At 43.9% G+C, this 25,853-nt stretch overlaps 1 protein-coding gene and 1 long non-coding RNA gene across 7 annotated transcripts in view; one reads left to right on the forward strand and one right to left on the reverse strand.

Annotated features, from left to right (window-relative positions):
* LOC138747438 (uncharacterized) overlaps positions 1-25,853 on the forward strand; it is a 37,681-nt gene that overhangs the window by 10,390 nt on the left and 1,438 nt on the right. Inside the window, exons 3-5 of one of the 4 annotated variants that reach the window (XR_011347497.1) lie at positions 8,650-8,812; positions 22,146-22,288; positions 23,697-24,036. This is a non-coding gene — a long non-coding RNA (uncharacterized lncRNA). Of the gene's footprint in view, positions 1-8,649; positions 8,813-9,746; positions 10,771-22,145; positions 22,289-23,696; positions 24,037-25,853 lie in introns of those variants that run through there. The other 3 variants (XR_011347496.1, XR_011347498.1, XR_011347499.1) reach the window with 3 other exon arrangements.
* faim2b (Fas apoptotic inhibitory molecule 2b) overlaps positions 1,891-25,853 on the reverse strand; it is a 41,647-nt gene continuing 17,684 nt past the window's right edge. Inside the window, exons 4-12 of one of the 3 annotated variants that reach the window (XM_069906650.1) lie at positions 23,745-23,809; positions 23,213-23,266; positions 22,011-22,061; positions 18,627-18,666; positions 17,231-17,268; positions 15,335-15,422; positions 13,324-13,419; positions 10,252-10,305; positions 1,891-3,767 (exon numbers count right to left, since the gene is read on the reverse strand). In XM_069906650.1, coding sequence (XP_069762751.1) covers positions 3,618-3,767; positions 10,252-10,305; positions 13,324-13,419; positions 15,335-15,422; positions 17,231-17,268; positions 18,627-18,666; positions 22,011-22,061; positions 23,213-23,266; positions 23,745-23,809 — 636 coding nt within the window. In that variant the 3' untranslated portion in view covers positions 1,891-3,617. Of the gene's footprint in view, positions 3,768-10,251; positions 10,306-13,323; positions 13,420-15,334; positions 15,423-17,230; positions 17,269-17,353; positions 17,392-18,626; positions 18,667-22,010; positions 22,062-23,212; positions 23,267-23,744; positions 23,810-25,853 lie in introns of all 3 variants that reach the window. The other 2 variants (XM_069906649.1, XM_069906651.1) reach the window with 2 other exon arrangements.

Here is a 25,853-nt window from a genome sequence, read left to right on the forward strand (position 1 = left end):
GGTATCTTGGGTGTATTTGGGCAGCAGCGGCTCGTGGGTCAGAAGGGCCCCTGTTACTGTGCCGTGTCTCCAAATTAAATCATGCCATGAGGTCAGGGGCAGCACAGTTAGCGTAGTGGTCAGCGAAGTGCGGTTGTAGCACCAGCGACCCAGGGTTTGCATCCTGCACTGTCTGTAAGGAGTTTGTACATTCTCTGGTAAGACCTCATTTGGCAAACTGTGTACAGTTTTGAGCACCTTATTTGAGAAAAGATGTGCTGGCGTTGGAGAGGGTTCAGAGAAGATACCAAGAATGAAAGGTTTAGTACATGAGGAACGATTGTCGGCTCTTGGACTGAACTCGTTGGAGTACAGAAGGATGGGGGGGGGAGGGGGGAGGGGGGAAACCTCATCAAGGCATTTCGAATGTGGAAGGGCCTGGACAGAGTAGATGTTTCCCATGGTCGTGGAGTCTAGGACAAGAGGGCACAACTTCTGGATAAAAGAGTATCAATTTAAAACAGAGATGTGGAAACATTTCTTTAATCAGAGGGTCGTGAGTCTGTGGAACCTGTTGCCACAGGCGGCTGTGGAAGTGAGGTCATTGGGTGCATTTAAGGCAGAGATTGACAGGTATTCAATTAGTCAGGGCATTAAGGCTGGGGAGTGGGGCTGAGGGGGGAGGATGGATCAGCTCATGATTAGAGAGGCAGAGCGGACTCGATGGGCCTCCTTCTGCTCCAACATCTTGTGTATCACTCATGGCACAGCAGATGATTGACAAAAACAAGTAAAGCAAGAAAGAATAATGTTTTGACAATTATTCCAATCTATTATCAACCAGTGACACAGAGGCTCTCAGTACAAATGCAGCCTTTTAACAAAGGAAAAATAAAGGTTTTCGTCAATTGTCTTTTCTACCCACCACCCCCCCACCCCCCCCCCCCAAGCTTCCCTTTTCATGGCACACCAGGAAACACCAGCAAAGAGCTTAAGCACAAGAGTTCAAGCTGCTGCGGAGGTAGCGCGTGGAAAGAAGAAATGTGCATTTGCATGGTGCCGCCAGCAGCCTCGCCATTCTTTGCTGTTCAAATAGTCTCCAGTGGTAACTGCAGCAGCCCATTTGCGCCCAAACAAGTGGTCAAGTTGCTGAAATAACATTTGTGCAGGGAGAAAATACGTTGGGGAGGTGGGGGGGGGGGTGAAATTAAACACCTCAAAGTTTCTTCAAGGCCCCAGGGATCTTCCAGAACCTCCTGACAAGGCAAGGTTCAATGCCTCGGCTGAAGCTGGGTGCTCCGAGCCATGCAGCACTCCCTCAGCGCTGCCAGGAGTAGCAGGTGGAGTTCTGTGCTTGGAGTGGGACTCCTGGCTCACGGCAGGCTTGGTGGCCCTCTCTCTGCACGAGGAGAAGAAACAAGGCTCAATCCCTGGAGCCCGGCAGAGCAAGGAAGTCGGTTTGAAAACCAATCCCTTAGCCTGCAAAGACGATTCAAACATTCCTTCCAAGGTGTTGGCAGATAATCACCATCCAGTGAAACACTGGAAGTCTGTAGATGCTGCAATTGTAATAAAAGCACACAGAAATGCTGGAGGAGCTCAACCGGTCTCGCAACGTCTGTAAGAGGTCTCCTCTACATCGAAGAGACTAGCCGCAGGCTGGGAGATCGAGTTGTTGAGCACCTCGGCTCTGCCCGCTGCAATAGCGTGGATCTCCCAGTGGCCGCCCATTTCAATTCCACTTCCCATTCCCTTGCTGACATGTCTGTCCACCGTCTCATGCACTGAGACCACCCGCAAATTGGAGGAGCAACACCTCATCTTCCAACAGGGCATCCTCCATCTGGATGGCGTTAACATCGACTTCTCTGGCTTCCGTTAAACACCCCCTCCCCTTCTTCTTCCCCTGCTTCCTTTCCCCCAGCTCTGCTCTCTCCCCTTTCCCCTCTGTCTCTTTTCGCAGAGTTGAAATCAATTCTCACCTCTCCTTTTATCGAATTAAATTAACACCTTTTGTCGGCCTGGACTCCTCCCCCAGCCAGCACTGTGTATTCGGACGCCACCCTGTTCTTGGCTTATTTCTTGAAGAAGGCAGAGAGTCGAGATAAATGGGTGTTTTTCTGATTGGCAGACAGTGGGAAGTGGGGAGCCGCAGGGGTCGGTCCTGGGCCCGCAGCTGTTCATCATTTGCATTGATGATTTGGAAGAGGGGACAGAGTGTCGTGTAGCCAAGTTTGCGGATGATACTAAACAGAGTGGAAAAGCAAATTGTACAGAGGATGTGGAGAGCTAGAGAAGGTTATAGTTAAGTTAGATGAGTGGGCAAAGGTCTGGCAGATGGAGTACAATGTTAGTAAATGTGAGGCCATCCACTTTGGTAGGAAAAATAGAAGAGCAGATTATTATTTAAATGGTGAAAAACTGCAACATGCTGTGGTGCAGAAAAACTTTGGAGGGCTTGTGCATGAATCATAAAAGGTTGGGTTGCAGGTGCAGCAGGTTATAAAGAAGGCAAATGGAATGTTGGCCTTCATCACTAGAGGAATTGAATTCAAGAGCAGGGAGGTCATGCTGCAACTGTACAAGGTACCTGTGAGGCCGCACTTGGAGTACTGTGTGCAGTTCTAGTCTCCAGACTTGAGGAAGGATAGACTGGCTATGGAGGCAATCCAGAGGAGGTTCACCAGGTTGATCCTGGAGATGAGAGGGTTAACCTACAAGGGGAGACTTAATCATCTGGGATTATACTCACTCAAATTCAGAAGAATGAGAGGAGATCTTATGGAAACATAAAATTATGAAAGGGATAGATAAGGTAGAGGCAGGAAAATTGCTTTCACTGGTAGGTGAGACCAGAAGTAGGGGACACAGCCTCAAGTTTCAGGGGAGTAGATTTAAGATGGAGATGAGGGAAAACTGTTTTTCCCAGAGAGTCGTGAATCTGTGGAATTCTCTGCCCAGGGAAGTGGTTGATGCGACTTCATTAAACATATTTAAGGTTCAGTTAGATAGATTTTTACATAAAAAAGGAATTAAGGGATATGGGGAAAAGGCAGGTCAGTGGAGAGGAGTCAGTGATCAATTCAGCCACGGTCACATTGAATGGCAAAGTAGGCTCGATGGGCCGACTGGCCGACTCCTGCTCCTCGTTCTTATGCTCTTAAGGGCCCAGGCCCGAAAAGTCGGTAACATAGCTTTACTTCCTGTGGACCTTGTAAGACTGGCTGAATTTCCCCAGCATTTCTGTGTGCTTTAAAATAATCACCAGGCACCTATTTGTAAAATTGGAGCAAGCCAAGCTGTCAGCAGACTCAAACTGCACTGTACTACAAGTAGCTCATCTGCGCCACTGGAAAGTATGTGTACTGAAAGCCCAAAATGCACTCCCATATATATATATATATATATGTATATATTGTGGTCAGGCACCTATCTATAAGCTTGTGCAGATCCACCTCAGACTAGATTAATTGTTACATTGAACACAAAGATCAATCAAGTCATTGATAGGTTGCTAGATGAGCTGGAGCAATAGGATTTCAGCTATGCCACTTGCTTTAGCTTTAAGTGCCGGTGTTACTGGTGAAAAATAAAACACCTGATGGTCTATCAATTGGAGGTGCTTCATTCTGACCAGTTCATTCTCTACTGGAGCCGAAAATCTGTAGCATGAAGGTGAAGATGTAAATGATGTCCAGGTAGATATTCAGTGCACCAAAGATGTACTCCTCTGGGCTGATCGCATACCGGCAGTTCCCTATTAGCATCTGCGTGTCAAAGGCCAGGAACTGGAGAGAGAAAGCAAAATGTACCTGTAGCACTATCAATCAACCGCATCAGACAGGCTTTAATCACCTTAAGACATCAACACATCTCACACGTTGCCGGCCCAGTTCCAAGGCAGGTACTGAGGGAGAGGTTTGGGCGTGACAACCTTTATGGCGATATCCGGGAAGGAGGAGTCACAGGTTCAGGGGGGACGGACCAGCTCAAACATACAGTGGTTGCACTATAGTGCCCAGTATTTGAGCAGTCAGTTTTCTTCCCTCCCCCCAACCCCCACCCCCTTTGAGTAACTGTAGAAATTTTAGCAGAAATTTAAAAAAGGAACTGGTAACTTTGCAAAGCAGATTGACCAGGATGTTTTCTGGAATGGAAAATAAGTCTTACAAGGCAAGGTTAGCAGAGCTGGGACTTTTCTCTTTGGAGAGAAGAAGGATGAGAGGAAACCTGATAGAGGTCTACAAGATTCTGAGAGGCACAAATAGGGTGGACGGCCAGTGCCTGTTTCCCAGGGCAGGATCAGCAAGCACCAGAGGACGTCTGTACAAAGTGAAGGGAGGGAAGTTTAGGGGAGACGTCAGAGGTAGGTTTTTTTTTTTTTTTTTACACAGAGATGTGGGAGCCTGCTATTAGCTTGGCAATTAAAAAAAGAACAGTTATCTAGGATTATACCAGCTATTAGAAATAAATCGGGTATTACTTTTAGTCAAAAAGAAATTAATGATGAATTTTGTAATTTTTACAAAAAACTTTATTTGACTGAATGTAAAGAGATAAAAGAAGATGCAATAGACTTTTTTTTGAAAAATATTAATTTACCACAGTTATCTCAAGAGGACAGACAAGAGTTAGATAAACCTTTTACGGATAGTGAAATTGAAATGGCTATAAAAGATATGCCAAATGGAAAAGCGCCTGGTGGAGATGGTTTTTCTATTGAGTTTTACAAGACTTTTTATGTTGATATATCTTCCTTATTTAAGAATGTAATACAACAACTTTATTATACTTTTCAATTACCTGAGTCCTGTTCTAATGCTATAATTACAGTTATACTAAAAAAAGGTAAAGATCCCTTACAGGTAGCTTCTTACCGTCCTATATCTTTGTTAAATGTAGACTATAAAATAGTGGCTAAAGTTATGGCTAATAGGTTGGCTCAGTATTTACCAAAGATAATACATCGTGATCAAACAGGTTTTATAAAAAATAGGTATGCTTCGGATAATATTCTACGATTAATTACTTTGATAAATAGATCTAAATCTCAGAAGAATTATCCAATGGTGGTTTCATTAGATGCAGGAAAGGCATTTGATAGAGTAGAATGGAAGTTTTTATTTAAAGTACTTGAAAAGTTTTCGTTTGGTCTCTCATTTATTGGTATGATTAGGGCTTTGTATAATGGTCTGAAAGCTAGAGTTGTTACTAATGGTTTGCTTTCAGAATCCTTTAATTTAACAAGATCTACTAGACAAGGATGTCCATTATCACCCGCCTTGTTTGCTTTAGTTATTGAACCTCTAGCACAATTAATACATCAGAATCATAGTATAAAAGGTATGAGAGTCTTGAATGAAGATTATAAAATAAATCTATTTGCGGATTACGTTTTGGTGTATTTGGTGGATCCTGATGTTTCTCTGCCAGCACTTCAAGATTCCTTAGAGATTTATGGTCAATTATCTGGTTATAAGGTTAATTGGACTAAAAGTGAAATTTTATCAATTAGTAAAGATGATTATTCAATGTTTAGAAATATTACAAATTTGAAGTGGATGAAACAAATTAAATATTTTGGAATTAATGTTAATACTGACTACCAAAATTTATATTCACTTAATTATCTTCCTTTAATGAAGAAGATTAAGGCAGATTTAGTTAAATGGAAAGATTTACCTTTGGGTTTATTAGGAAGAATTAATACTATAAAAATGAATATTTTTCCTCGTATACAATATTTATTTCAATCAATTCCTTGTTGTTTACAAAAAAGATTTTTAAAGGATTTATATAAAGTAATTAGGGATTTTTTGTGGCAAGGAAAATTTCCTAGGGTGGCGTTGAAAAAATTGATGTGGGATTTTCAATTTGGAGGGTTACGGCTACCTAACTTTCAATTTTATTATGAAGCAGCTCAATCTAGATTTCTTAGCGCATTAATGGCCACACAAGATACGCCTAGTTGGGCACAGATAGAATTGGCAGTTATTTCTGAAAAATTTTCGAATTAATTTTTATTTCGATGGAATAAAAATTTGTTACGAACTTATGATGTACCAATATTGAAACATTTAATGAATTTATGGACAAGTAAATTACATAAAATGGGATTGAAAAATAAGTGGTCGGGAAGATTACCATTATATAATAATCAACTTGTTCCTTTCACGGTATCTAATACTATTTTGAAACAATGGGAGGAGAAAGGAATACATAATTTATCTGACTGTTTTTTAGAAGGTCTTTTTTGTTCTTTTGTAGAATTGCAAAAGAGATTTGATATAAGTGGTTATTCTATATTTGTGTATTATCAGTTAAGATCTTTTGTAAAACAGGTATGTGGTCGTCAAATGAATTTACTGTCTGAAACTGATTTTGAGAAATATGTGCTCTCATTTCCAAAAAAGGGTTATATATCAGGTTTGTATCGTATTTTGTTGGAAAGTGAAAGTAAAATAGATTGGGATAAAGATAAAATGAAATGGGAAAAAGATTTAAGTTTAACAATAATTGAAGAAGATTGGTCTGAAATCTGCCGTAATAGTGTTTGAAAATTGATTAATGCTAGACTGGCGATGATTAATTATAGTTTTATACATCAATTATATTTAACACCCGAAAAATTTAAAAAAATTGGTTTTAGTAAGTCAGATCTTTGTTTTCATTGTGATCAGGTTTCTGGTACTTTTTTTACATGTTGCTTGGTTGTGTGATCGGTTACAACAATTTTGGAAAGGTATTCAATCTGTATTTAATAATCTATATAATCTTCATATTGTATTAGACCCTGATATATTTTTATTAGGGAATATGCAACCGTTGATTGATTTAGAATTAGATAATTACCAGATCTCTTTTATTTACTTAGCGCTGGCAGTGGCCAAGAAATGTATAGCGATTACTTGGAAGAATAGAAATGTATTGTCTTTAGATAGGTGGTATTCAGAGATGAAGTTTTGTTTGGTTATGGAAAGAATATCTTTTTCTATACAAGATAAGATGTCTTTTTATGAGGTAAAGTCGACCCCATTTATTGATTAGATACAATTTAAATAAGTCTGAATTAATCATTTTTTTTTTCTTTAAAAAAACTTTTTTTTATTATATATTTTTTCTATATATGTTTTCTTTTTTTTCTATCTTTTTTCTTTTTTTTAGTTTTTTTATTATTAGTTGTTTTTTTTCATTTAAGTTCTTTTTGTTTTTGTTTTTCATATATATTCTTTACAATAAAAAATTTTTGGATTAACAATTAATACTTAATTAATTTTTTTTGTTTTTTATATATATTGATCTTTTTTTTAAGATATATATTTTTTATTTTTTTTATTGTACTAATAGTATTAATTCTTCACTCTTTATTGTGGGGGTGGGGAGGGGGGGTTTAGGGGTTAAAATAGTTTTTTTTTAGTCTTAGTTTTTAGTTGTTAGGGGGAGATGCCGAGATTGGTATTGTATTAACTATGTTACTTTGTACTTGTATTACTTTATATTGTATTTTTTCTGTACGTGAATTACTTACTTTCTTCATATGTTAAAATTAATAAATAAAGTTTCGAAAAAAAAGAGATGTGGGTGCCTGGAATGCCTTGCCAGGGCTGGTGATGGAGGCTGAAGCATTGGGGGAATTTAAAAGACAGGTATGTGGATGGAAGACAAATCGAGGGTTACAGGGTAGGGAGGGTTTAGTACTTTTTTTTGGTAGGAATATATGGGTCAGCATAACATTGAGGACCAAATCGCCTGAACTGTGCTGAAATGTTATATGTTCTGTGCATGCAGTTGACTTCAGGATGAGAAAATCAGAGGTGGACGATCCAGTGATCATTGGGGGATCAGAGGTGGAGAGGGGGAGCAAATTGAAGTTCTTGGGAGTCACTATATTGGACAATCTTTCCTGGACCCAACACACCAATGGCACCATGAAGAAAGCATGTCAGTGCCTCTACTTCCTCAGGAGTTTGCGGAGGCTCGGTACGACACTGGAAACCTGGCAAATTTCTACAGAGCTGTGGTAGAAAGTGTGCTGACCAGCTGCATCAATACCCTGAGCATAAAGCACTGCAAAACATAGTGGACACAGCCCAGGACACAACCCTCCCCACCATCAAGAACATCTATGGGAAACACTTCCGTCGGAGAGCAGCAGCAATCATCAAAAATCCACACCACCCAGCACACGCTCTGTTGTTGCTCCTGCCGTCAGGAAATAGTTCTAGCAAGACTCACACCACCAGGTTCAGGAACAGCTGCTCCCCCTCCACCATCAGACTCCCCAACAACAAACTCAATCAGGGCCTCATTTGAGGACTCCGACGTGCACTTTATTGATTTTATTCCTCTCTGTATTGCATAGTCGGTTTGTTTACATTTCTTTATTTGTTTACCTGCATACATTTTATTTTTCTGCTCTACCAGTAAGTGGTAATTTTGCCTTGCCCACAGGAAAAAGAATCTCAGGGTTGTATGTGATGTCATGTATGTACTCTGACAATAAATCTGAAAAAGGCAGAACTCGATGATTTGAGCTTGCAAGTAGAAGGCTGTCTGCAAAACATGTTCACCATTGCAAGCTGGGAAGCATGGCTGCCAATTTGCACAGAGCATGATCCCACAAATATAATGTGATAAGTGACTCATTTGCTTGCCTTTTCTCTTTTACAGCAGATTTCTTTCCTTGAAGGACATTGATAAACCAGAGGACATTTCCACAAGCATCTAATTATATGGTCATCACTACCATTGAAAATGTATGTTTTGAAATGCTGACTGGAAGAAAAGTTGCATTCCTTCTTATTTGGCAAAGACAGTAAAAGGATATTATTGGGTAAGAGACATGACCCTGATTAATGAATCCCAAGAGAATTCTGAGGAATACGTCTTTATATGGAGCAGTCTATTTTTCCACTGAGGGTGGGTGAGATACAAACCAGAGGACATGGGTTAAGGGTGAAAAGGGAAAAGTTTACGGAGAACTTCTTCACACAGAGAGCGGTGGGGGTGTGGAACGAGCTGAAGTGGTGAATACAGGCTCAATTTTATAACTTAAGAAGAATTTGGGCAGATACATGGATGGGAGAGGTATGGGGGGCTATTGGCTGGGTGCAGGGCAGTAGGACTAGGAAGAGCTGAAAGGCCTGTTTCTGTGCTGTAATGTTCTATGGCAGTGGTTTTCAAACTGCCCCCCTAAACTCACATGCCACCTTAAGTAATTCCTATGCCATAAGTACTCTGTAATTTGTAAGGGATTACTTAAGGTAGTATGAGAGTGGGAAGGGAAGGCTGAGAATCACTGCTCTAGATCCAATTTTTACTGAAATATTTTGCTTGAGAAAAATTGTCATTGTCCCATTTCCTTTGGAGTTATGAAACCGTGCACATAATGAGTCAATTAGGGATGATGAAAACAGTGGTTTTCAAACTTTTTCTTCCCACTCACATACCACCTTAAGCAATCCCTTACTAATTACAGAGCACTGATGGCATAGGGATTACTTAAGGTGGAATGTGAGTTGCGGCAGAAGTTTGAAAACCACTGTTCTATGGTCCTATGTTCAAGACCTAGGCATATGAAAGCATAAAAGATATGATTTGTGACCCTCTTTGGAGCAGGACAAGTTGTTCGTGACAATGCTTCTTGCTGTACAGGAGTTCTCATGCTTTGCAAAGTGATTAAAAGTCTGTGTGTGCAGCTATATTTGTGTTTGCTTTCTAGCAACCAAAGGTCCACTTTAACAATATGAGGAGCTTTTATATTTCAGATTTATTTTGTCCTTCGATTCCTCAACTGCTGTGTTGGGATTTGAATTTCCATCCCCAAACAACTGTATGAACGAGAGCCCAATAAGTAAGAAACAATGCAATTATTCCCTCCGGTGTTGGCTGAGGGAATTTGGTCAGGACACTCAACTTCAGCAAGTGCTTTAGGATCACCTGCATTCAGTGGGAAGGCTTTCATGGATTAATCTCTCATCAACAGCTCCCTCAATGTAGCCCCAAGAGCGTCAGCCTAGATTTTGTCTCTGCAGAATCTGGAGAATGTTCTTCCAGATTTTGAGGAACATGCAACTCTCCTCCGAAGTGGGGAAGGAAAACCCTGTGACAAGCTCGGAACTGCAACACACGAAAGCCTTGGCTTCACTTAGGGCGCAACACAGCACCTGCAATGTTTCCCCCCTACAATCTTTGGAGCAGGAGGACAGATTCCTTGGGCCAGAGACTGCCCCCTGAATAGCAAAGAATAAAAATGCCCTGTGATTGACTCACCATTGTAAAAATAATTGCACCCAATACTGCGTAAATGGCATGAAGCCAGGGAACCTGAAATGCAAAACAAATACAGTAAACATCCAGATATCCGGGCCACCCAAGAATCCGGACTCTCAAACTTTTTAAATTCAGTGGGCTTCTGTGTGCGTGACTGCCACAGATTTACAGCGACAACAAGCTGTACAGGTCAGGTATCACAAAGAAATTCATTTGTATACTGTAATTTTTCTTTTACCATGTTTATCTTTAAACATAATTTCAAGCATTACGGACATTTAAGGACTTTTACTCTTGCACATCATTCATTTGCATCATTTGTTTACATTTCTTTATCTGTACGCTATGCACAGTTTATTTTTGCACGACCACTAAGCTGTAATTCTGCTGCGCCCACAGGAAAAGGAATCTCAGGGTTGTGTGTGATAACATGGACGGCCTCTGACATGAAATCTGAAGTCTGTATGGCCAGCATGCACGTTGAAACAGATAGATGACATTCCAAGTGGCAGGATATAGATGAGAAATGGACCTCTCCCTGCAGTGTGAAAAGGCAAATGGCTGAGCAGGGGAAGCCTCGTGACGTCATTGCTTATGTGCTGCATCCCACAGGCAATTAAAATTAAAAGATGCTTACTGCCTGACAACAGCGGGCCGCTTTGGCCCATTGCGACAGCAGCACAATGCGGGATGAGTGGGTGTCCTTGTTAACCATAATCCCTCACGCCGCTGGATTGTGGGATTATGGAAAACGAAGTCAGCCATTCACCCCTCATTGTGCCGCCATCGCGACATGCCGAAGCACCGAGGGGGTGGGGAGTCAGGGCGTGAGGCAGGCGAGCGACAGATTGGGGGGGGGGTGAATTTGCGTAATGTATCATTGGTCAGGGGCGGGACTCCTCCTAAATTACCGGGGAGGGGCAATTCTCAGGAATTTGAACTACGGTGTGAAAGGCCTGGGAGGTCCTGAATTCCTGGGAATTTCAACAGGACAAAGTAGTGTCACCGCTCACCTGTTATTGGAGATGGTAACAGAGAAGGGATTAAAAAGGGAACTTGCGGTGGAGAAAGAACCAGGGGTGTCTTGAGGGCCTCTTGAATAGTTAGCAGTTTTACCGAGAGCAGGGACTGATAGTTCCTTGCAGTTCACCCACAGCTGATAGTGAAAGGCTAGGCCAGCTGTCCACTGCATCCTTCATCCCATGGGCTTGAGGGAGTAGTGGCATGGTTGGCGTAGTGATTAATGCATTGCCAGCGATTGAGACTTGGGTTCGAATCCCACGCTGTCTGTAAGGAGTTTGCATATTCTCCCCGTGTCTGCGTGGGTTTTCCCCAGAGGCTCCACTTTTCTCCCACTCTTCGTAACATACCGGGGATGTAGGTTAATGGGGTGTAAATTGGGCAGACCGTGGGCCGAAGCATCCTGTTACCGTGCTGTACGTTTAAATTTAATTTAATATTTAAATTTAAAATGTTGGGATCTTGCTGTAGTTGAAAACAAAACGAGAATATGTGCACTAGGGAGAACAGAGGGTACAGAACAGATTGGATAATTCTCTCCGTGAGCTAAGTGTCTTCCTCCTTCTACTGAACCCGCTGCAATTCGCCTATCGTCACAATGGCTCCACATCAGATGCAACATCATTGACTCTCCACTCACCTTGAAAACAGTAATTTATGCATACGCTGCTCTTCATCGACTACAGCTCGGCCTTCAATACCAAGAAGCTACAAACTCTGGGCCTCTGTACCCACCTCTGAAACTGGATCCTTGACTTCCTCATCAGAAGACCACGGTCAGTGTGAATTGGAGACAACGTCTCCTCCTCACTGATTATCAACACAGGCGCACCTCAAGGATGCGTGCTTAGCCCACTGCTCTACTCACTATACACCCATGACTGTGTGGCCAGGTGTAATTCCAATTCTATCTACAAGTTTGCCAATGGCACCACAGTTGTCGGCAGAATCACAAACGGCAATGTACAAGAGGGAGATAGATCAGCTCGTTAAATGGTGTAACGACAACAACCTTGTGCTCAACGTCAGCAAAACCAAGGAGATGATTATGGACTTCAGGAGGAAGTCATGGGAACAAGACCCAGTCTTCATCAAGGGGTCAGCAATGGGGAGGGTCAACTTCATATTCCTGGGGGTGAACATGTCCGAGGATCTGTCCTGGAACATCCACATTGATACAGTCACAAAGAAGGCCCCGCTAGCAGCTATATTTTGTGTGGTGTCTGAGGAGATTCGAGACGTCACCGAAGATTCTCATAAACCTCTACAGGTGGACCGTGGAGAGCATTCTAGCTGGTTGCATCACTGCCTGGTACGGAGGCGCCAACTCTCAGGACAAGAATAAACTCCAGAGGGTTGTTAACTCTGCCTACGACATCACCAGACTTCATTCCATCGAGGACATCTTCATGAGGTGGTGACTTAAAAAAAGCAGCCTCTATCCTCAAGGACCCCCACCACCCAGGCCATGCCCTCTTCACTCTGCTACCATCGGGGTAAAAGGTACAGGAGCCTGAAGACGAGCACTCAGTGGCACAAGGACAGCTTCTTCCCCTCTGCCATCAGATTCCTGAATGATTAATGAACCACGGACATGGCCTCACTTTTCGTGCACTATTATTTAAATTTTTTTATAGTAATGTCGTAAGATGGTTATAATATGAATGTTTGACCTGTGATGCTGCCACAAAACATTGAATTTCATGACTTATTCATGACAATAAATTCTGATCTGAATCTACTTTGGGTTCTGCACCTCTGGAGCCGAGGGTGACCATGCCTGGCCTGAACTTGCAAGGCCTGTTGGATGCAGTGGCTTTGGGCACTCTGGACTCCCACTGTTAACAGCGCCAGCCTCTCCCAAACCCAACATCATCACAAATGGCCTGTTACCATGTTATATTTATGTATATCTAAACTATTTTTTGTTGTTGTTGGGAGAAACAAATGCAGAGAGCTATTTAGGCCTGATGTCACGTCCCCAACCAGCGAGGCGCTGGAGCCTATTATTTGTGTGAGCGAAGACGCAAGAAAGTGGAAGAGTTTACTTACATACTGAAACGGTAACACAATGGCCAGGACAAAACCACTGATGCAAAGGACCAGCAAGAGTACAAACAGGACCCCTTGGCAGGAGGTGAAGTCAAACTGCAAGAGAGAAAATCCTGGTTCACAGAGCTCTGCTTGGATTCAAATTGACGTAACAAATGCTCAAAATCCTTGGCAGAACTTTTCCTCTGCTTTTCAGTGGTTAGGAACTAGGGGGAAGGACAGAGTAGAGCAAAGAGTAAAACACGAATGTCTACAGATGCGGTGGTTGGAGTGAAAACATGATGCTGGAGAGACTCAGCAGGTCAAACAGTGTCCTTTGTGTAGCAAAGATACAGATACATCACCAACGTTTTGGGCTCGAGCCCTTCATCAAGGTGTGGAAAAATGTAGGCAGGTACCCAAATAAAAATGGTGGTAGGGTGGAGCCGGACCCACAGGCAGGAAGGGATAAGGGAGGGAGGGGACAGCAGCAAATGGGGGAGGGGGGATGGTTCTGTGAATGGAGAGGGAAGGGGGGTGGAGAGTTGGAGGAGACAGAGGGATGGGGAAGAGAGGGAGAATGGGGAGTGGGCTAAAGTAGTCATTGCCCTCCCCTCTCCTATTACCTTCTGCCCTGTGGGACCGTGCTCCTCCCCCTGCCCCTCCCCCCATCATTTTGTTTGGGCACCTGTCGACATTTTGCTCACACCACGTTGAAGGGCTCAAGCCCGAAGCGTTGGTTCTGTATCTTAATCTTTCCTCTATAAAGGACACTGTTTGACCTGCTGAGTTTATTCAGTGTTGGGTTTTTACTTCAGCCCAGTAACCAGGTTGGCTTCCAGGCAATTGAAACCCTCCAAGTGACCAAAGGGCTAAATATCCTACACCCTGGCAAATAATTTGGGGCAAAAGTCTGCAGACACTGTGATTGCAGCAAATACATAGAAATGCTGGAGGAACTGCTGCAGGGGGGCAGGGTTAGCGTAACGGTTAGCACAACGCTGTTACAGCACCCGCAACTGGGGTTCAAATCCAACACTGTCTGTAAGGAGTTTGTACATTCTCCCCGTGTCTGCGTAGGTTTTCTCGGGTGTTCCCATTTGCTCCCACCCTTCAAAAATGTACAGAGTTCATGGGTTAATTGGTCACGTGCCTGTAGTTGGATAATTGGGGCATTTGTGTGGCATGGGCTTGTGGGCCAGGATGGCCCGTTAGCGTGCTGTATGTCTAAATTTAAAATTTAAATTTAAAAAAACTCAGCAGGTCTCACAGCTCCCATAGGAGGTAAAGATTGATAACTGCCATTTCGGACCTGAGCCCTTCTTCAAGGGTCCTGGAGTAAAAGGCTGGGGCGAAGGGAAGAGAGGGCAGGTGGAGGAGCACAGGCCAACAGGCAAAAGGTGTTCATTGGACATGGATGGGAGGAAAGGAGAGAGGGAAGGTGAGAATTGATCTGGGGAGAGGGTGGCTCTATGAATGCAGAGCTGGGGGAAAGAAGATAGAGAGAAAAGGGGAGAAAGAGAGACAGAACAAGAGGAAAGGGTAGATGGGTGAGGGGGTCCAGCGGAAATCAGAGAAGTCGACATTAATGCCATCCAGTTGGAGGGAGCCCAGACGAAAGATGAGGTGTCATTCCTCCAATTTGCAGGTGGTCTCAGTACACGAGACCATGGACAGAAATGTTGGCAAGGGAATGGGACGGGGAATTAAAATGGGCGGCCACTGGGAGATCCCCGCTATTGCGGTGGACAGAGCCGAGGTGCTCGACAAAACGATCTCCCAGTCTGCACCCAGTCTCTCCAGTGTTGAGGAGACCACAGTAGGAGCATCGGATGCAGTAGACGACCCCTGCAGATTCACAAGGGGTTGCTTCACTTGGAAGGACTGTTTAGGGTCCCGAATGGTGGTGAGGGAGGAGGTGTGGGCACAAGTTGATCCTCAGCTCAGCAGATCCCCAAGACGCAGATTTACAAAGAGTGGTCGGGAGAAACGGATCATTCACACGACCTCCAGTGTCACTACACAAGCTCACCTTTGTCTGGAAGCTGAATATTGTCACGGCAAAGCATACCAGGGCTGTGATGGCAAAGCAAAGCAGGACAGATTTTGTGTTGTAGTAGCTGGAAAATTATATGAACCAAGATTAATGCAGAATTAGTCATGTTCAGTGTCAGTTTATTGTCATATACACAAGCAGACACACCAAAATTCTTGCTTGCTACAGTCAAACAAATGCAAGGCAGAATGATGGCACAGTTAGCGCAATGTTGTTACAGCGCCAGCGATCAGGGCCGGGATTAGAACCTCACGTTGTCTGTAAGGATTTTCTCTCTGTGTTTGCATGGGTTTCCCCGGGGGAGTGGGGTGGTTCCAGTTTCCTCCCACCCTTCAAAATTGTTCTGGGGATGTAGGTTAATGGGGTGTAATTTGGCGGCACAGGGTCGTGGGCTGGGATGGCCTATGCGTCTAAATTTAATATCTTTTTTCCCCAAAATCAAAAAATGTTATTTAATTAAAAAAAGAGACAACATGACAAAAAATATTTACAGCTGCAGTTAGGGCAAGAGAGAAAAAAAGCAAGAATGTCAGTAATCATAATTGTTTTATGCTGTACATCTGCGACGAACCCCCGCCATGGCGGCTTTGCTATGTGAGATGGTACAGAAGGAATGTGCTCCCAAGTCATTGGCCCCAGCACTCGTGTCCATATCCCTTTTCACCTCCATTTCACTTCACAACCAAGGTTTCACCGTGGAAGAATCCCACTCAGGTGGAGAGAGGAGGCAGGCTGCCTCAGGCAACGGGAGCCACACACCTTTTAAAAATCTGGGGGCAACGTTCCCTCTGATTTTTAGGAGTCAGTGGGAGCAAAAATCTGATGTCTTGCAAATGTTATTTTCTGTGATAAAAGTCTGTGCACTGAATGCTTGTACAGATGTAAACTTGAAAATGATTCTAGATAATTTTGGCACAGCCAATCTCTCATGGCGAAAAAAACTGTATTGGCACATTTTAATATAATACATGTACGATTAATACTTGTTTACCTTACTAACTAGTTACAGAAGCAGTTCACTAAGAAATTATTTTCAATAAGTATAATTATTAATTGTTACATTATTTTAGGTAACTAACCTTTTGTGTGCATTAATTTCCAATGTGCACTGCTTACAAAACGTGGGTGCGGGCGCACAACTGAGAGGGAAGAGTGCTGGGAGGGCGTGCAGAAAGATATTAACATGGGGAAGGAGTTCCTCAGGAGAGGACAAACCAGTTTGGGAGAAGAAAAAAAACAGAGAGAGGGGGCTGACATTGCTTCTTCCAAACCAGCAATGTTTGCCACCGAACAGGACAAAGGCAGTACAGACAGACTCCTACTTACGATGTCCCACATATGAAATTTCAACGTTACCAATGATTCTGTTCTCGTGGGGGTTTTTTTAGCGAAATCTCGCATTATTTTTCCCGATTTCAACATATGGTCATTTCAACTTATGCTGCGAGTCCCAGAACGGAACCCCATCGTAAAGTAGGGGTCTACCTGCATAGGAAAGTTTCTCCATCCTCCAGCTAGTTGCTGGACCTTCATTGTCAATTTTGGAATTTCCAGAGACACAGCCCTGTGGGAGTGGCTCAAGGTAAGAACACAAAGCTGGAGAAAGTCAGCAGGTCAAACAGTGACCTTTATGTAGCAAAGGTAAAAATACAGAACTGACGTTTCAGGCTCAAGGCAGCTGGTCGCTATCTTCAAGGGGAATAAACGCTGGCCTTGTCAGGATTGCCCACATCTTGTGCACAAAGGATCAACACGAGGGAGAATGGGAGCATTAAAAGGACAAGCAGAAGCTGAGGAGAAGAGAACAAAGACAGATCCCACCAGATATACCCAATTCTGGAGAAGTCAGTAAACAGAAGAGATGCAAAATACCTGGAAATAAATCCGAGCATGCATGCAAAGCTGGCAGTCTTTGGAAAGGATTAAACACAGAAGTAAAGCAGTTAATAACAACGCAGAGCATGAAATGATTGCCAGAGCTAATTATCAGACTACCTTGACATCATTCCCGTCATGTAAGACATGGCCAGAGTCTGCAGAGTGATTGGAAACACCACTGGTTAAATTTACATCAAGGCACCAGAAAACCAAACAAATCAAACCAAATTTGGCTTCAAATTGTATCATTACAAGCCCTAATATATTGATGAGTGTGCAGCGAATGACGACGTAGACAAGAGGCTCATCCATGAGCAGTCACTGGCCCGAGAAAATGCGAGGCTGCTCATGTAATAGGAAAGAGGTCTCTGTGCCACAAGACTCACACCCCCAGGTTCAGGAACCCCTCCACCATCAGACTCCTCAACAACAAACTCAATCAGGGACTCGTTTAAGGACTCTTACTTGTGCAGTTCATTGACTTTTGTTCTCTCTGTATTGCACAGTCGGTCTGTTTTTGTTCTCTCTGTATTGCACAGTCGGTCTGTTTTTGTTCTCTCTGTATTGCACAGTCGGTCTGTTTATATTTGTTATCTGTTTACAGTTCTTTATTTGTTTACATGTGTACGTTGTGTACAGTTTTTTTGTACGGTCAATATTTCTTCCTGGCCACAGAAAAGGAATCTCAGGGTTTTATGTGATGTCATGTATGTGCTCTGACCGTAGATGTGAAGTAAAAAAATAAATAAATCTATGTTGCCTTGAGTTGAGGGCTGTGGGAGAACAGGAAATAGGAGGAGGACATTTGGCCCCTCATGTAAGATCCTGGTTCTGTTCTCGCTGCTGCCACCAGGAAAGAGGTCCAGGTGCCACAAGACTCGCCCCACCAGGTTCAGGAACAGCTGCGACCCCTCCACCATCAGACTCCTCAACGACAAACTCAATCAGAGACTCTTTTAAGGACTCTGACCTTTGCACTTTATTTTTTTCCCCCTCTCTGTATTGCAGTCAGTTTGTTTATATTTCTTCATTTGTTTACATGTGTATGTTGTGTACATTTTTTTTGCACTATCAATTAGTGGTAATTCTGCTTGGCTCGCAGGAAAAATGACCTCAGGGTTGTACGAGATGTCATGTATATACTCTGGCAATAAATCTAAAATGTAGTAACTCATCCTGCAAGTGCTTTTAATTGGAAAAAGCCATCAGAAAAGAATGGCCAAAATTTGACATTTCAGAGGGCAGCAGTCTTTTAACCAGTGTCATTCTCCAGAGCTAGTTGTTCCCCACTGTCCTCTCCAACAAGTTCATCTGCGCACAGTACTCCCAGGTCACAGGAAGTACCTCCTTGGGAAAATAAAAGGGCAAGTATTCCTGCCTCAATACTTACAAAAATGGTCAGCAGAATCAGGTTCCATGGAAAATACCTCCTGAAATATACACACACACACACACAAAAGCAGGTTAGGGTTAGCACACAAAGCGGAGGTCAGTCGTTACAGTTCAATCAACTTGCTTCCTGGAAGTTACGAAAGGAATGGTGCAGGCTGCTTCAAGAGTGGTTTACGCTATTCTGTGATGTAACACAGAGGAATCAGAGAGTTCAATCCTGGAGCAAAACACGAGTTGCTGGAGGAACTCAAGTCAAGTTTATTGCCATCTGATTGCACAAGTCCAACCCGACGAAACAGCGTTCTCCAGTCCTCGGTGCAAAAACACGCAGACACACACCCAGACATAAAGACACACAATGCACGTGCAGGACAAGTATTCATCTATACAAATAAATAAATAACTATTGTTTTGTGCAAATGAAAGTGTTGGATGGTTAGTGTGAGCAGTTTCTTTGGTCATTCAGCATTCACACTGCCTGTAGGAAGATGGGTCAGGTAGCATCCATGGGTAGAAATGAGGCGCTTGGTCTCGATAAAAGCAGTGGTTCTCAACCTTTCTCTTCCCACTCACATCCCACTTGAAGTCATCCCTGTGCCATCAGTGCTCCGTGATTAGTCAGGGATTGCTTAAGGTCGGATGTGGGTGGGAAGGGAAAGTTGAGAATCACTGATCTCGACCTGGTTGTTATTGAAATCTTTTGCTGGAGAAAAATTGTCACTGGCCCATTTCCCTTGGAGTTCTGAAACCGTGCACATCACAAGTCAAAGAGGGCAGATTAAAACAGCGGCTCTCAACCTTCCCTTCCCACTCACATCCCACCTTAAGCCGATGGCCGAGGGATCACTTAAAGCAGTATGTGAGTGGAAAAGGTTGTGAACCACTGCAATAAAGGGTCCTGATGACCAAAACTGTTAACCAACTGTTTCCATCCAACCTGTCCAGTTCCTCCTCCAGCAGCTGATTGTTTGCTCAAGATTCCAGCCTCTGCAGTTTGGGTTTCTCCATCGTTCAAGCCACAGATTAGGGGGCTCAAAGGATCTTTCAGCAATGAGACTGGAAGCTTGATTGATCCACAGATTAGGGGGCTCAAAGGATCTTTCAGTAATGGGACTGGAAGCTTGATTGATCCACAGATTAGGGGGCTCAAAGGATCTTTCAGTAATGGGACTGGAAGATTGATTGATCCACAGATTAGGGGGCTCAAAGGATCTTTCAGTAATGGGACTGGAAGCTTGATTGATCCACAGATTAGGGGGCTCAAAGGATCTTTCAGTAATGGGACTGGAAGCTTGATTGATCCACAGATTAGGGGGCTCAAAGGATCTTTCAGCAATGGGACTGGAAGCTTGGTTGATCCACTAACTGAAATAATTCATTTCCTCTGCCACAGGCAAACTGTGACATCTGCAAATGTACTGCTACTACTGTATAGGACAATTCGAGTTTAGATTTTGAGTGATACCCTTTGTATAAGACGATCCAAATCTGACACATACCACTATTAAAAGCAAATCACAATATTTTAATAACAAATTACCATGTCGACGCTTCAATTTTACTTGTATATTTTAAAATAAACTCCCATTGGCTCCTGTAACAGATCGTTTAAAGTCTGTACAGCCTTTAAATGGCCTGTTACAGGAGCTGACAGCAGTCGAACCAGGTGGACAGTCCCTGTGGTGGATCACTGAGACTTTGCAAATAACTAACAGGGCAGGCACGAGATTGTATGGGAACTGACGGGAAGATGGCAGTAGTGTTGAGACTTCATTGCCAAGGTATGGACTTCAGACTCGATGTATAGGGCAACCTGGAATTTAAGGTGTCATTTTTAAGTATCTGGTCTTTAAGTATACAACGGCATGTATGGTACGCCTTAGGCTACTCCAACAGCAGTTCCCAAAGCCATCACTTCTATTACTACGAAGGACACGGGCAGATGTAGGGGATGGCACCTCATCATCACTGGACCTACACCTTGGATCTCCCTCCCCAACAGCATCATGGGAGTACCTTCCCCAGGACGGTGGCAGCTCAACTCCATCTTCAAGGTCAATTTGGGATGGGTAGAGTATGCCAGCCCACGGCCAGATCCTGAAAGTACATACAGAACCAAAGCATCATCTTTGCCAACAAGACTCACATTCTGTCAGTGGCTAAAAGAGAGATGGGGAAAATCTCTGCCCTGCATGGCTGTCAAGTGACAGCAATCTCTCAAGTCAAATGAAGCAAAGATCTGGCAGGCGCTAGTGAGAAAATCTTGTTTTAGAAATAAGGCTCAGGTCATGGGCCATTCAAAGAAAAATTCATGCAAAGTAAAAACACAAGGCTGGAGAAACTCAGCAGGCCAAACCGTGTCCCTTTATGTAGCAAAGATACAGAACCAACGTTTCAGGGTTGAGCCCTTCATCAAGGTACAAAAAAATGTGGGCAGGAGCCCGAACAAAATGATAGGGGGAGGGGCAGGGGGAAGAGCCCGGTCCCACAGTGCAGGAGGTGGGAGAAGGGAGGGAGGGCACAGCAGAGCTTGAGAGCATCAGGGGAGCAGTGAGAGAGAACGCCAAAGAACTCACTTTGGAGAGCAAAGGAGAATTTCTTCAGGGTGGGCATCTCTCAAAGAGATTTCATAGAGTTTTGCAGTAGACACGAGTAAAATATGAGAGTCTGCAGAATTGAAGTAAAAACACAGAACGCTGGAGAAACTCAGCAGGTCAAACAGTGTCCAGTATGTTTCTGATTTATCTGACAATTGTTTTACTGAAATTCTCAATTAACCAAAAACTGTTTATATATATATATATATATATACATATGTGTGTGTGTGTGTGTGTGTGTGTGTGTGTGTGTGTGTGTGTGTGTGTGTGTGTGTGTGTGTGTTTGTAAACAGAGATTATCTTGTTTTTTTGCTAAGAATTAAATATTATTTCATGCTTGAAAAACCTTCCATTGTTCTTTGTTGCCGTTTATTGGGCTGCTTAAAGGAATTTCTCAGTTATCCAAAAAATCTGGTTAACCGATAAACGTCCGGTCCCAAGCATTTAGGATAATTGGAAATGCACTGCACTTTATATAACAAAGATAAAAGTTCTCCACACTGCCAACGCCGTTCATTGTATCAAGGGGTAAAAACTGCTAGAGGAACTCAGCAGGTCACACAGCGTCCTTAGGAGGTAAAGACATTTTGGGCCTGAGCCCTTCTTCAAGGTATGAGCTACAATCACAGCATTGTGTTTCACTTCATTATTGTTAATCCCTGGTTCAATTCAGAAAGAGACAGGATTCAAACACACAATCCAGACATCTTCCCATTGCCTCATTCTGACAGGTAATTAGCAGGCTTGCTGCTGTAGTTCACCAAAACTCTTTGCATTATAATTACCGAGGTCCGCTGCAACAGGCCAGGGTCAGGTATGTAACAAAAAACACAGCGCTGCAAAGAGGGGAAAAAAGGGGGTGTTAAAAGCACAGTGGTGAAGCGTTTCTAAAATATCAGCATGTTCATTTGCATTTACAGGGACAGAAATCAGCAGGCCCTCACCCAGACCAAGTAATCTGTCCTGGCTTGAATTTCATCGCACTCCCATCAACATTGTCTTCAGTAGGCTATAGACAGGATGTGGAGTTGGGCAGAGAAGTGGCAGATGGAGTTCAATCCGGGTAAGTGTGAGGACAAACCAGAAGGCTGAGAACAGGGTTACTTAGGAGTGCGATGAACAGAGGGAGCTTGGAGTCCAAATCCTTGCATCCCTCAAGGTCACCACACAGGTTGATAGGGTAGTTAAGAAGGCCAATGGGATGCTGGGATTCATTAATGGGGGGGACAGAGTTCAAGAGTCAAAAGGTTGTGTTGCAACTCTACAAATCACTGGGGAGACCACACTTGGAGTATTGTGTTCAGTTCTGGTCACCTCATTACGGGAAGGACGTGGAAGCTGTGGAGAGTGGGCAGAGGAGATTCACCAAGATGTTGCCTGGATTGGGAAGCAAGTCTTATAAGGCAAGGTTAGCAGAGCTGAGGCTTTTCTCTTTGGAATGTAGAAGAATGAGAGGAGATTTAATAGTGGTAGACGAGATTTTGAGAGGCATAGATAGGGTGGATAGGCAGCCCCTGTTTCCCAGGGCGGGAGGAGCAAACACCAGAGGACGTGTGTACAAAGTGAAGGGAGGGAAGTTGAGGGGAGACATCAGGGGTAAGTTTTTTTTTTAAACACAGAGAGTTATGTGGGCCTGGAATGCCTTGCCAGGGATGGTAGTGGAGGCTGAAACATTGGGGACATTTAAGAGACAGGTACGTGGATGGAAGACAAATAGAGGGTTACGGGGTAGAGAGGGTTTCGTATTTTTTTTAAGGAATATATGGGTCAGCACAACATCAAGGGCCGAAGGGCCTGTAACGTGGTGGACCATTCTATGTTCTATTACCCCTTCATTTACTTATTCAGCCATGCATTTAATTGTGTGGTGTGGAAATCAAGCCCACTTCCCCGCAGGAGATGCAGACATCGAGCCTGGACATTTATGCTTTCGCCAACACACAAAGCACACACAAGAATCGGTACTGACACCCATAACTCAACTTACTATGAAGCCCAGTACCAGCCAGGATGTGCTTGAATGTAAATCTTCACAGGGTCGCTGAAGACACACACACACACACAAAAAAGAGAGAGAAAAAAAAAAATCACAATTATCATATAATTTCAGAATGAATGGTCTGGAATGGAAATACAAAGATGATAGAAATAACAACAGGTGATTTGACCCCTTGAACCCACTCCACAATTCAATAAAAGCTACCACCTCCCACGGTCCCCAACTGTCTCAGTGGCAAAACCCATCAAATGTACGAGGGGTGGGAACAGAAGTCCAAGAGTCTACCCTTGAATAAAGAAGTCTCCCTTGGTAAAGTTGTGCAAGACATCGTTGAGGCCAAATTTGGAATGTTGTGTTCAATTTTGGTCACCCAACTACAGGAAGGATATTAATAAGATTGAAAGAGTGCGGAGAAGACTTCCTGGGATGTTGTTGCCATTTTCGCTTCATCTTTGCCTCTTTAATACACCAGCCACATCAGTCAATGGAAGGAAAACCACTAGACGCAGTGACCTCCTACCAGAATGTGAACAGCGCAATCACACCAGCCGTGAAGGAGAGCTGAATCATCAGGATAATGTAGACCTGCAGAGGGGAAGAGAAAGGTATCAACCTCGGGTGCAGGACCCACAAAACAAAGCCTTGGCCAAGAGCTCAGGCCCAAAACTTATATGCCTGTGTATAAGACGACTCTATAAGTTGACCACCTGAATTTTCACCCAAAATGTCGATTTTGGCACTTGCCGTTGATAACTTTACCAACCATCCCACTGACCAGTGGAGTGATGCTGTCACAATATTTTAAAAGCAAATTACCCAGTAAAAGTTTAAATTTAAAAAAAACACTTATTTGAAAATAAATCACCGTCAGCTCCGTTAACAGGCTGTACAGGTAGACCCCGACTTTGGTTCCGGGACTCACATCGTAAGATGAAATTATCATAAGTTGAAACCACGGGGTCGGGAGCTCGGATGCGCGGGCAGCCATGGTACAGGACTGGGCGGATGGACACTGCGGGGGGAGCGCTTAGACTTCGCTGTTAAGGTTTGGATTTTATACTTGGCGTATGAGATGACCTCTGGTTTTGGAGTGAAATTTTTAACAGTCAAGGACCATCTTATAGGCTGGCATATATGATATTTATCTTCGTCTCTTATGGATGTTGCGGGACCTGCTGAGTTTCTCCAGCATCTCTATCTATCTACAGAACATATTGCGACTTTACTCTTTCATCTCCTTGGTTTACAATGAGAGCAGAGACATTTGCAACACAGCAGACCATTCAGCCCATTATGTTTGTGTTGACAATGCCAGGCTGATTCACTTCTCAGCTCTGTCCATTATGGCATTAAGAGTTCTTATTGGTGAGGTAGTAAACTGGATTTGACTTTATGGTAGAAGTCAGAGAGTAGAGGTGGTCAGTTGCTTCTCAGACTGGAGGCATGTGACTAGTGGTGTGCCTCAGGGATTGGTGCTGGGACCATTGTTGCTTGTTGTCTGCATCAACGATCTGGATGATAATCTGGGGAGTTTGATCATGTGGCGGCTCGCCCACGCAACAGGCTCATAGAGTTGCAGGCAAGTCCTCGGCAGATCTGACTGTAAGAGCTCTGGGTGCGAGCCAAACCCACAGCCTGGCAGCTGACGTCAGTTCCGCCCCGCAGGTCATGGGGGCTGCTGGGAGAGGATACTTAAGTGCGCGGCCTTTGAATCAGTAAAGCATTTGGTTCAACCCACTTTTGACTCTGCGTGGTTTCTCGCTCACTGTGTGGTTAGCGTGACTACATTGGTGACCCTGACCGTCCAAACGATGGCCGACGCAAACACGCAGAATGCAGAAACTGCTGAATTTCTGGACCTCACAGCCGCAGGTCTGGTTTGAACAGGCTAAAGCCCAATTCCAAGTCAGGCAAATTGTCTCAGATGCCACAAAGTACTATGATGTGGTCGGTTCACTTGACCAGGAAACAGCCAGCTGAATCATTGAATTTCTATACCAGCCACTGGTTGTCGACAGGTATGAAACAATCAAGGCGCTCCTGATCTGTACTTTTGGCCTCTCCCACCGTGAGTGCACAGCATGGTTGCTCTGCGTGGACGGCCTAGGCGACCACGTGCCATCGGTCTTAATGAATGAGATGCTGGCACTAGCAGATGGCCATAAGCCATGTTTACTGTTCAAACAAGTCTTTCTCGAGCAGATGCCAGAAGATAGCGACCTCCTCATCGCTGACGACGATTTCAGTGACCCATGCAAAATAGCGGCCCGCGCGGATATCCTGTGGCACACCAAGCATCATGGTGGGGCCTCCATCAACCAAGTTGCTGCGTCGTGCCACCTTCCCCACGCCACCAACGAAGCCGGTGATGCCCACAGCAGGGAGCGACCCCAGTTTGGACCATTGGTGTTTTTAACCACCAAATCTGGGGTTTAGGAGCCCATCGTTGCCGCCCACCCTGTTCTTTTCTGTGAAATGCTGGGTCTGGCCATCGTTAATGGCTATGGCGGCCGACCACCTCCTTTACTTAGGGGACCAATATTCGGCGAAAGTTCCTCATAGACACAGGGGCAGAGGTTACCATCTTTCCCCACCTTGAGCCACGACACCCACGCTGGGAAGTCAGGAC

The sequence above is a fragment of the Narcine bancroftii genome, chromosome 12 (genome assembly GCF_036971445.1).
Source record: "Narcine bancroftii isolate sNarBan1 chromosome 12, sNarBan1.hap1, whole genome shotgun sequence".
In the NCBI taxonomy this organism is placed as follows: Eukaryota; Metazoa; Chordata; class Chondrichthyes; order Torpediniformes; family Narcinidae; genus Narcine; species Narcine bancroftii.